The 13,341-nt window shown below is 32.3% G+C and overlaps 1 protein-coding gene across 1 annotated transcript; it reads right to left on the bottom strand.

The window, feature by feature from the left end:
* Positions 1-10,972: 10,972 nt before the first annotated feature.
* LOC102593092 (uncharacterized) lies at positions 10,973-11,701 on the bottom strand. The gene has a single exon (XM_006362501.2). The coding sequence runs from the start codon at positions 11,631-11,633 to the stop codon at positions 11,100-11,102; it is 534 nt and encodes a 177-aa protein (XP_006362563.1). The 5' UTR covers positions 11,634-11,701; the 3' UTR covers positions 10,973-11,099.
* Positions 11,702-13,341: the final 1,640 nt, after the last annotated feature.

Below are 13,341 nucleotides of genomic sequence, written 5' to 3'. Positions count from 1 at the left end.
CAACCAATTATAATCCTCGTGAGCACGTGGTGGCCCTTCCATCTCTACAAACACCTCATTCCCAAAGTCAAATGAAACAATTCTACATTTATTATTCTCCCTTACCAGCCAGTAGTAATATCCATTCAGATAATCAGTAGTTTTTAAACTGTTTCGTTCAAATATATTATTTCCCTCTATGTCTACGTCTAGGTTATGTTTGAATATTTTCCATGAATCCCTAGAACATGAGTAGACCGCTGCATATTTTTCCAAAGCATTATAGTAAAGCACTTTATAATCCTTGGTCATAGGCTCTAATCCGAACACTAAATGACGATAGTGTTTATTATAAGGTATAAAATCAATTGTTGCGGCAGGGAGGTGTCTCACCTCTCTGTTAGCTGGATTCCATAATGTACACAAAATGGCATTATCAATTTGTCTTTCTATGATTTTTGTTCATCTATACCCTTATCGGAAACCAAAGTGACAGTAGGAGCATCATCGGTTGCACCATAATCATAAATCAAGTGTTGCGGAGGCTTCTTCTTATTACAGTGGTCTATAGTGAAGCTACGGTTATTGATAAGATTTCCCCAATTTTTGCACACACATTTGAATCTTAACAACGATTTCACAGGTAAACTCAGTAGAATCTCTCTTAATGATTCTTCAGAAAAAGCCATACTATAAGCCATACTGTGAAGCTACGGTTATTGATAAGATTTCCCCAATTTTTGCACACACATTTGAATCTTAACAACGATTTCACAGGTAAACTCAGTAGAATCTCTCTTAATGATTCTTCAGAAAAAGCCATACTAATTCCACCAACACGGGAAATTGAAAAGCAAATGAGATGAGATATCAACAAAATTAAACACACCTTTGCTTTTAGTTTCTGAATTCAACAGATCTGTTGAGTGACAAAACTTTTTTGTAGTTAGGTGGTGGTTGAACGGTGGAGTTACGACGATAATCGGAGGAGGAATGAAGCGGAGGCTTTTTATGGTTGGAGATGCGGCAGTGAGAATAGAGAACAAATATATACAGTTGGGAGAGTATTTATAGGATCTGCAGTATGCACATACCAAAACTACCATATATAAATCCATTAAATGTAATAAACCAAAATATTTTATGTGATACAAATAAATTTTGAAAAATTAATCCATTTTTAAAAAAAGAAAACTTACACTTTGCTTTCCTTAATTTCGGGAATCTGTTGCAGAAAAATGAATAACAAGTCAAGTACTATGTGTTGAATGGCATTAATGAAATCAACAAAAGTATAGTTAGTTGATTGTTTGGTTTAATAGATGAGAAATATCTTTTTTTCTAAATAAAAAATAATAGTTTTTTCTTTTCAAGTACTTTTTTTAAAATTATATTATTTTAATTAGAAAATTATTATACTACTTCAAATAGGACAATAGTGCCACTCATAATTTTTTCTTTATTAAGGAATTATAATTAATGTCACTAATCAATCCATAAGAAAAATAGTATCACTCATAATTTCTTCTTTATTAAGGAATTAATTAATGTCACTAAGCAATCCATAAGAGTCCATGGCAAAATGCTCACGTATCCTCCATAATTCATTTATTAAGGGGAAAGGGTTTGAAATATATTCAAATTTTGACCAAAATTGCTATCACAATCCTAAATTTTGGGCATGACCTATTACTCTCCTGCACTATTTAATGGTGTATTTTAAATATATATAGGTGCCCACGTGAACATCATAAATATTACATCAATATGTATAGTAACTTGTCCAGATGACACTTATATATTTTTAAAATACACTATTAAATAGTGCAGGGATAATAGGTCATGCACAAAGTTTGGAATTATTACAGCAATTTCGATGAAAGTTCGAATATATTTCAGATTTTTTTTCCCTTTATTAACTATGAAGTTCTAATACAAGTAAATTTACCACAAACAAAGGGGGGGAAAGTCTTTTGTCTATAATCTATTGTAAAATTTATTTACCAAAAATCAATCTAACAAAATAAGGATACACTTTTACATATAACTTATATGTTTCCCATTAATATCAATATCCTAGTTCCTATAAAATAACTAAATGATAAGTTTGTCTATTATAGAGTATTTTGATGGATGACAAAAAATTTAATCAATATTTATAAGGACCTTTATACTTTTAAAACAATACAGATATAAAAGATTGGTGAAAGTTTAGGCGCCTACTCCAACCTATAAACAAGGACGAACCTAGGGAGCGGGAGGATGTTTATGTGAACCTCATCGACTAAAAAATTACATTTTTATTGACAAGGTAATTTTTTTATATACATATATGAATTTTGAATCACTTATACACAAGTGACAAGACAAAAGATTGGTTCAATCACCAATAACTTGGAGTATAAAAACACTATTACACACGATAATCTCATATTGCACCTAATTGAAGCTAGAATGAACCATAAATAAATAACATGTAAAATGTTATCCAATGTGCTTAAAGCTCTTATTGAAATTTAATATTTGGACATCACACTTGTCAAACAACGACTAAGATGGAGCCCACTATTTGTTTTGTCTTAATTGTTACTAAGCTCTCTTTATGATAATAAAGCCTATAACCATTTCCATCTAGATGTTACTTTAGGCTCGGATGACGTAATTCAAGAAACCTTGTCTTGTTTTCCCTAACATTATACAAGACCAGTCGAAAACTTTTGTGACGACCCGAACCGTCGTTATTTAGGAAAGGCGAAACGTCAAGGAAAACTAGGCCCATCATCCCGCCAGAGCGGGACAGATGTCGCTAGGGTGGCGGCTCTCCAGCGGGATAGTGCGCGCCAAAGCGAGAAGGACGGGACAAAATTTAAATAACGTGAAGTCTTAATTTCTCTTTTTTTCCAAAACACCAAAAAGAGGCGAGGATCACCCCAAAAACCCTAAAAAGACTGCTCTAGGCTTGGGAAGGAAGTTGAATGAGATTTTTAGTGAAGGATGTCGATAGCTTGCAGATTTCTGGTCAAAATCCACCTTCTAGTCGTTCGGAAGCCAAGATTGGAGCTACAATCCCTCTGTGACTGCTTGGTGCCCAGGTAAGCTAGGTTTATTTAATTGAGTAGTTATAAATCTGTGATTTACTGCATAGTATATTGGTAATTGACGGTAGAATTCATGTGTAGGATTTCGTGCACCGAATAAAAGGATGGTTGTACATGTATTTCTAGGTGTTACATCAGACGTATGTCGTAGGAAGAAGCCTCATCATGTGAACTAGGGTTAAGTGTTGGTTGATTTCTTGGTTGTGTGATATAAACCTATTAATGGCTTCGTTATATGCATACATATATGGGATTAGAGATGTATGAATCGAACTTAAGGGAAAGACGAAATATGTACAATTGTATGCCATGAACCTAATACTTGATTGCATGATTATGAGTATGTTCAGTATGGGTGTGATTGTGATGATTGTATCGGGTGTCACGTACAGACACATATACATGCATTGGATCGGGTGTCACGTACCTACACACATACATACATTGGATCGGGTGTCACATACTGACACATATACATACATTGGATCGAGTGTCACGTACTGACACACTAACAGTTTGGGTGTGGGTTCCATGAGAAGACCACTTGTGATTGATATTTTTATATCTACTTGTTATCGATAATGTGGAATTGAACATTGCTCCTGAAATGATAACGAGATTGTGAATTATATATATATATATATATATATATATATACACACGTGGGTTTAGGGTGTCGTAAGGAAATTAGGTATATCTCGTCAATGAATGAATTGTGAATGGTCAGGCCCAAATCAGGATGTGGTATAGTAAGCGGAGATCAAGGGTCCAGATTTTACTATGTGTTACCTTAGAGAGGTGGTCATGTGTATTGTAGTTGAGAATTGGGGTGGTGTTATGGCGCAAATGTTAATTAGTTACGAATTACTGTGGAAAGGGGTTATTATTGAAACGGTTAACAAGCCTTGATAGAACGTACTATGGAGTCAATGGTTGAGTGGTGACGTGAAAGAAGTAAGGGCGTACCATGAGGGGTTGGCCGGGTTGGTAGTAGTTATATCTGAAACCTCCTCTAAGAGATAGAATGGTTAAGTTATGATCAAGAACGGAGCGAGTATGGGGTTAGAGTCAAGTGTACTAGTATATGTTAAAGTATTTGGGAACGGTAAGTGCAGGAAGATCCAAATGTGGAGGAATGAACGATTTTATTGCATGTTTCCTGCTAGTCAATTTTTTATATTATGCGGTGGGTATCGGGTTGACCGATGATGCCTACCAGTACGTGTGGTTGTACTAATACTACTCTTGATGTGCTTGTTTGGCATAGTCTGGTTGCAAGGTCAATGATATTTCGTAGGTTAAGACGAAGACAATCTCCAACAACTTTTATTTTTCCTTCAGTGTGGTGGGAGTTGCGTCATTTATTAATTATGTATACCTTGTAATCTTAATAGCTCTTGTACCTGTTTAGACTAGATCCTGGGGGAAGTTAATTACTTTACAAGTTAACCTAAATCGTTTAAAACTCTTTATTTTATGAAATCTTCATGAAGTTCCTTTTATCTATAGTTTTCTTAATTTTCCGCACTTTTAAAACAGTTGGAAATTGAGGGTTCTCCTACTTAGGTGTTAGAGTAGGTGCCCGCACCGTCCGGTGGGTTAGGTCGTGACAACTTTTAGTTACCAAAATCAATAAGTTGTCGTAACATGACTTACGCGAGTAACACAATGAACGGTTGCAAGTTTGTTCCAAACACCTGGTCGGATCATTACCCATACATCAGAAACAAACTAGTCGAATAAGTTCAAGATGCAAATGGAGTCACCAAGCAACATCAGATTTGCCGCCCAACTATGAACCCCGTGACCATCTGGTGGCCCTTCCATCAGATAATCATTAGTGTTATATAAAAGCTTCGTTCACACTTAGTATTTTGATCTATTTCTAAGTTATGTTTGAATATTTTCCATGAATCCCTACAACATGAGTAGATGGCTGCATATTCTTCCATTTGATATAATCCTTAGTTATGGGATCTAATCCGAACACTAAATGATGATCGCATGTATTAAAAGATTCAAACCCAATTGTGGCAGCAGGGAGGTGCCTCACCTCTCTGTTAGCTAGATTCCACAATGTACACAACGTAATTAAATAATCCATAGCATATTTACTAATTTCATCTACAGAAAAAGCATCAAAATTGTCTTTTAAAATATGTTAAATGAACAAAAATGTCACCCATCGATAGTTTAGTCCATAAATATTCTTATTGTTAATAGTTTAGTATGATACTATGATGTATAAGGTATAATAAACTCAAGATAAGAAAGTGAATTATTTTATCCCACGTTTGGTTGAAGATATTAGATACACAAGTTTTTAGATTATCTATCCTATAATTTTTTGCTATAGTGATGGATAAGTTATCTCATATACATGGTGGAATAACTCGTGAAATAACTTATAATAAGATCGATTCAAATAAATTAGTTGTCTTATATAAGCTTAATTTCTTCACAATCAATATTTATTTTCATCGACGTCATGTTTGAATATTTTTCATGAATCCCTAGAACATAAGTAGACCGCTGCATATTTATCTTTGTGATTATAGTAGATCGCTTTATAATCCTTAGTCATGGGATCTAATTTGAACTTAAAATGACGACCACATATGTCAAATAGTTCAAATTCAATTGTGGTTATAATAGATCACCTTATAATCTTTAGTCATGGAATCTAATTAATTTGTACCTAAAATGACGATCACATACGTCAAATGGTTCAAGTAAAGTTAGGATTATTGATAAGAGTGCACCAATATTTATACACATATTTAAATTGTAATAATAATTTAGAGACAAACTCAATAGAATATCCCTTGCTAAATCTACAGAAAAGCCCCAATATTATTGTTGGTACCCATATTAGAAAAAAATATCTTACACGATCACATTTAAAAATCCGTACAAGAAAAAATTAAATTGAAAGAAAGAAATTATCTTAGTATAATTGAAAAGTTGAGTGGATTGAGAAGCAAATAAGATGAGATGAAATCTAAACCCACCTTTGAACTGACACGTGGTGAGGGACTCGAGTTATATAGCATGAGCTTTTAAGTTATGACTTATAAGTTAAATTCGTAATTTTATGATTTAGTTTTATTAAATTGACTTAAAAATAAATGCTCAACAGTATTTATTATTTAATTTAAACATTATAGAATTTTTAAAAGCACCTATGATAAGTCTATCTAAACAACTTATTTAGAAAAAAATTTCATGTTTATCTTAAGGGATAAGGGTCTGAAAAATACCTCAAATTTGGTCGAATTTGATGTTGCGATACTAAATTTTCATGAGGACCTATTATCTGTAGACTATTTAATAGTGTATTTTAAACATATATATTTGCTCACGTGGACATAAAAAATAATGCAAATTATAATAGTAATGTGTCCACGTGGACACACATATACATTTAAAATACACTATTAAATAGTTCAGGAGGTAAAAAATACACTATTAAATAGTTCGGGGGTTAATAGGTCCTCATGAAAGTTTAGTATCGCAACAGCAAATTCGACCAAAGTTGAGGTATTTTTCAGACCCTTATCCCTTATCTTAATTAATTGCTATCCATACTAGTAATTAACTGTAGATTATGCTACCATATTAGTCTAAAACTAATTTTATCTGTAATAAGTTCTATTCTACATTTTCGTTATGGAATTTTTTTTTAAAAAAATATAACAATATAATTTAATAGAAACGGAAAATAAATGAGAAGAAATGTGAGCAATTTGCAAAAAGATTAAGGTCATTTTAGTACCACACAGTCAAACATATTTTCTTGTTGCTACTATCATTTATTAAAATGGTAATATCTTTTATATCAACTAAATTTTTTTAAAATAAATAAATGAAAAAAAAAACATATGTTTGCGCCCTGCAGATCAATTATCTAATATAGTACTAAGATGACTTTATTCAAATAATATTCTTTTGTCAAATTGCTCACATTTCTTCTTATTTATTATTTCATTTTCTTTAAAGCTGTTTTTGTTTTTTTTGGTAAATCTACATGACTAAAATGTATCATACAACTAAGTACTAGTAAAATCAGTAAGAATAATACGGTACAAAATACTAGTGCAAATAACAATTATTATTAAGTAAAAGGACTACAATTTAAAATGACGATTTTTTTATTTTATTTATTGATTTTTCTTTTTTTGTGTTCTTGAACGGAAAGATCGAGGTTGTATTGGTATGGATACCAATGATAATGGTTGGGATTTTCTCGAAGATTCAATCAGGGAAATTTTACTCAGATCGCCTGTGAAGTCATTGTTGAGGTTCAAATGTGTCTGCAAAAATTGGTACACTCTTATCAAAAATCCTAACTTTATCCGTGAACACTTGAATTTTAGCAAGAACAATCCCCCACAACTCTTGATTTATGATTATGGTGCACCCAATGATTTACCTCCCCTCACTTTCATTTCCGATAATGGTATAGATTCTCCTACACATGAAGTAAATCCCCAAAATTTTGAAGGTATGACGAACCTCTTAGGTTCTATCGATGGCTTGTTTTTCTTGGAAAGAGAAATTAATAATGACATCTTGTGTGCAATTGTGGAATCCTGCTACTAGGGAGGTGAGAGACCTTCCTAGTACAGTCGGAATCAAGTTCGAATCATTTTTTAGTTTTAATCGTTTTTTTGGATTTGGATTAGACCCTTGACTAACGACTATAAAGTGATTTACTATAATTACAAGAATGAAAATGCAGTTGTGTATTCATGTTCTAGAGATTCATGGAGAATCTTCAAACATGAAAATGTCTACGACAATCGAAATGTTGAATGTGTGGATACCTTTTCTGGTAGTACTACTTATTTGAATGGATCTTATTATTGGATGTTAAAGAGAAATCTCGATTTCAACTTTGGTTTCAAATTTCTTTCATTCAACTTTGGGAATGAGGTGTTTGAAATGATTGAAGGGCCGCCACATGATTATGCTATTCGTAGTTGCACTGCAGATCTAATAATTCTTGATGATTCCATTGCCATTTTGAACGAAGTTGACCTGTTTGTTTTTTATGTATGGGTAATGATTCAACCAGGGGTTTGGAACAAATTTGCTATCTTTCATTGTTTTTCATCTGTTAAGTCTTGTTGTGATAGCTCTCTAATTCTGGCAACTAGACGTTCTCGATTGATCTCCTATAATGTTAAAACAAAGAAGACGAGACATCTTGAATTTCGTCATCCACGCCTAAGCAGAAGCCTAATTTTGAGTGATTGTGGGGTTCACTGTTATAAAGAGAGTTTAGTAACACTTAAACGGCAAGGAAATGGATAGCTCGATCACATGAGAGCTTCTTGATGACAAAATTGGTGATCAGCTATCAAATTCCAATAAGAGGCCTTAAGCTTATTCATTAAAATGTAAATGTATTCTCTAACTTTGTTCTTACTTCTTAGTTCATTTTATGTATTCTCTCATTGTGAATTTTGAGTACAGTGAAGTTCTTTTTTATGAAGAGCAAACTAATGACTTTAAATTTAGTATCCTATTTATGTGCTTGCATAGGGGACACGAAAGAGCATAGTGTAACTCCTTGTTATAGCTACGAGTTTGTTTATAGTCACGATTGTTGCTATAGTAAAGGTTGAAACTTCAAGTCGTGTGATGGAAAACCTTCGTGCACAATTCGGAGAGCATTGAATCATAAAAAGAAACTTACCATCACATTATTGCATGCAGGGGAGTTCACTAGGATAACAAAAGTGGGTCAAGTGTACAACTACTTAATTTTGAAATATTTATTTAAGTTGTATTCAAATTTGATTTTTTTCCATAAATACATTTTAAAACACTTTGTACATTTTTACCCCAATGATGGCACTTCTGGGCTTTTGACATGAAGCTCAAGGACATGTATGATTGCACTTCACACATTTTTGTATTAAGTTTAAGTGAAAAAAATTTCAAAAACAATAATATCTTCATCGAGTTTCAATAAAATTTAATTAATGTAATGATCCTACTTCATGATTAAAAAAAATTAATTGAGAAAATCTTAAAATCTTTTTTTTAAAATGGACTTAAAAGAGAAATGTTACGAGTTAAACTTTGATTAGTGACACAAAAAGTGGCCATTTCACTCAACTTTGATAAGGCCTGTGGAGGAAAATTGGAAAAAAGATTTGAATTGTCTTTTTTCTTTTTCAATTCAGTTAGAGAACGATAACATAATATAAACTTGTATCGTTATCATTCAGATGGTTATTTAATTAATAATTTTTATTTAAAAATATTATTAATTTATTTTAATGTTTTCAATTAAAAAAATGACTTAAGAGTGATATATGACAAATTAATCAAAAATTGCATCACTATAGCACACTTTTCCAATTCATGTCATGGTTGGCAAAATCATAAAAAAAAATAGTTTAATACCTAGTTGTTTTTGTATTAAGAAGAGCTAATCTTCTATGGCCATTTAAAATTTAAATAGAAGGAAATGATATTCACTATTTTCAAATCTCTTACTTAAAAAAATTAATAATAAATCTCTAAAATCAATTAAACATGTTCAAATTGAATTTAAGCTTTATCTCATACACGACTTTAATCTTCCCATGAATTTCATGTTTGAAGTTCAAAATATCCTGATAATTCTTATACTTAAATAGTTTAATTATTACATGGAACATACATATTTTCTCAGTGTCATATCAAATGATCTTTTTTTTTACACGCATATTAAGAAATCATAAATAAGAAGATAATTTTACTAATTCGTCTATTAAAACTTCTTGACAATTTAACAAACAAATGTAAACACTTTCAAAAAAATATTAATTACAACGGTACTATAGAAAAAATTTAATTGGTGTTGTTTTGATTTAGTATGGTGGACATTTAATATAGACAATCATTTTTAATAAGATGTTCAACTAATATGAAACGGAGAGAATATATTCCTAGTAATTAACGTTCATAACACCAAACTTGGCAGCCAAAACACTTGGGTAGAGCTGTCAAAAAGGGTCAGGCCAGCCCCACCAGGCCCAAGCCTCGCGGGTCAAAGAATTTTAAGGGCTAGGGCGGGCCGGCCCTTCATTTGGAAGGGGCTGAAAATGTTCAGCCCAACCCAACTCTAGAAGGGTCGAGGGTTGGGGTGGGCTAGCCCTTCTTTTTTTATTTTTTTATTTTCAAACTTATAATTCTATAACATCAAGAAAATGAGAAGATTTTCAAATCAAATATGGCAAACAATGGTGTTGTTTCAATAATACTAGCAAAAAAATTATTGTAATTATCATGTATCTCGCATACCAGATACGCGAGCGAGATAAGAGAGTGACAAACAAGATGGGAGGGAAGCGAGGGCACGAATTTTGTCTATGTATCCTAGATACATGCAAATCTACTTGGATAAATTAACCTAATTTTGAGTCCATATATTCCGAGGTACATGTATTTGAACGTACCAAAATCTGGTAAGATTCATAATATTACAACATAGTGTGTATTTAAGTAATTAGATTATATACTAGTAAGATTATTATAAGTTACCCTCAAATAAAAAAATTTGGCCCATGAGCCGACCCAGGCCCCGCCCCAATCAAGCCTCAAGGGTCAAGGGTTTATATGGGTCGGGCTTATAAGCCCTAGTTTTAAATGGGCTTGAAAAATTCTATCTCAACCCTACCCAACGGGTTGGGTCGGGCCAGCCCCATGGGCTAAGCCCATTTTGACGGCCCTACACTGGGCTTAGCCTATTATTGCGGATTCAATTCTCGCTATTTACAACATATCTTTTGAGGTGCGATTTTTTTTTCTAATATACGCAAAAACTTCGTACATTTAACTAACTTTTTATATAATTGAATCAACTTAACACTTAAAAATAAAATAAAAAGTCGTTGATGTCAGTTAACATTTTCAAGGGAATGAAAATATTATAATTTGTTCTTCCTTTTTGTTTTAAATCAAATAATAGTATATTAAAAAAACAAAAATTATAAAAACCTTTACAATATCTTTCCCTAAACTAAACTATTGAGCGGGTAAAGTTTCGGGTCTCCAAAGAAAATCACCCAACCCATACCCGAGATCCGAATGATCAAATAAACCATCTAACCCAACATATTCACCCATATTGCCACTATAATGATCCGATTCAACAATTCCCAAATCAAACGGGTCATAACTCGGTATCTGGTCCTCCAATCCCCAAAACTCGTTACTGAGTCCCACGGATTCAGTACAAACTCGGACTGACTCACTCTCTGCCTCGATAGGCGGAGGCAGTCCGAGTTCATCATCAGAAGCTTCCAGAAGGTATCCTAACTCCGGCTGAGATTCGCCGGACTCCGACGAAACTCCGGCAGTCTCCGGCGGTGGTGAAGCTGTAATTTCGTTTTCGAAGCTCTTCATGAAGGAATCGAGATCGTGATTCGGAGTGCAAAATTCCGAATCGTATAAATCGTCTAAGAGATCTTCCCGGAGTCGTTTTACCTCCGGGGAATTGATCTCTAATTCGACCGAATCGTCATAGATTCGCTTTCTCGAAATCAATTGATGATCCATTTTTGATGTAATATGAAAGAAAATGTAAAATGCAATTGTGCAAACGAAAATGAGAGATGAGTTGAGGGAAAATAAATAACAGAAGGCTTATATAGTGGGCGGGACAAAGGTGGGGGAGAGTTGAGTAATGATGATGATGTAAGCATGTTAGTGGGACCCACTTGGACATGGGTGTATAATTTATTTATTTTTTAAAAAAAATAGAAATTATTTATTTATTTATTTTAAGTTGTCTTGATATTTGTGTTTCGACAAAATGAGATCTCTATCTCCTTTTACTATTTTAAATAAAAGGAAAATATTTTTCAAATCTCTTGGGACCCACTTGGACATGGTGTATAATTCTATTTTTTATTGCTATGACCTTCAATTGTATATTTATATTTTATTGCTTGCTTAAACGTGTCCATGATGTGTTGTCGAGTTTTTCTATAAGTATGGATTCTAGAAATTTTTTTACTTTTTTTTTTCTCCCTTATAAAGTGGTGTGAATTTAATGATTAAAGTATTGTATGGGTTAAGTGGTTTTGATTTTCAGATTTGGAGTCCGGAGTAGGGCCTCACACAAGACTAGACATTGTCAATTATTGTCTCTCTCATTGCGGAGATGAAATTAGAATTTTAATTTTATTAAATGTTTATAATTGAATTAAACTTAATATTAATAAATATATAATTAAAAAAATTAATAGTCAAATAAAAGTTACTAAATTTTGATAAATCTGTATGGACTTCTACCTCCGCTCCTGCTCGTTTGTTTGTTTGTTTGCCTTTATAGGTTAGATAGTCAAAGTACGATATTGTGGTGAAACCTAATGCCTGACGGCAAAATGCAAATAAAGGCAATTATTATAATTGACAACTTGAGAGAATGTCGTGTTAATTGGATTATGCGTGTTGTGTTTGGGGTGCCAACTTGGATTAGTTGAGGAAAGTTTGATTTTTATTTTTTATTTTTTCATTTGGTGGTCGTGGGTGGAGGGAGGATATCAGTTACGAGTTCAAATAATAGTAAAAAATAATTAAAATTTATATCCATATATTGTAAACTTAATAACAATGACGATCATAAATCAATAACAAATTTAAAATTTATGAACTCTAAATTTTAATGTTCGACTCAGATTCATATGAAAGTGTTCTCTATATTAAGAGTATTTTTATTTCGGGGGCTTAAATTTGTTGTCTTTGATAAAAGACATATATTGTATTCATCTCACTAGAATTTACGATGATGAGAATGTTGATGAACGATTGAAATGTATGGTACACTCTGTAAAATTTTATTGGTATTCGATATTTAATTCAATTTTATCAACTTATTATAATTAAATAATTTATTAAATAAATAAATATATTATTAATTAAGCATGATTAAACGAGAAAAGTTTATATTTATTAATTTAATGCAAATATTAAACTTCTACCATCTATTCTTTTCTGTGTAAATAAAAGTGAAAACATTACTTTCCAAGCATTGTTCATTTGATTTTTACCAACCATTTACTATTTCAACAGGGAAAATTCTTCTCTTTTTTCTTTTTGGGATTATGGATGTTTTTGCTTTGGGTGCCAACTTGATTTGATGAGAACATTGTTGAGTAGTTGAGAGATTTGTCTATAGTTTGGGTTAAAAGTAAAAAGATTGTCTTCTATGATATTCAAAATTTCTTATTTTAATTGATTCAGATTCTTGTCGTGTAATTTA

Source organism: Solanum tuberosum, unplaced genomic scaffold (assembly GCF_000226075.1).
Source record: "Solanum tuberosum cultivar DM 1-3 516 R44 unplaced genomic scaffold, SolTub_3.0 scf00410, whole genome shotgun sequence".
In the NCBI taxonomy this organism is placed as follows: Eukaryota; Viridiplantae; Streptophyta; class Magnoliopsida; order Solanales; family Solanaceae; genus Solanum; species Solanum tuberosum.
Note: the sequence above shows the minus strand (reverse complement) of the source record. Positions and strands in the feature narration are given on the sequence as shown.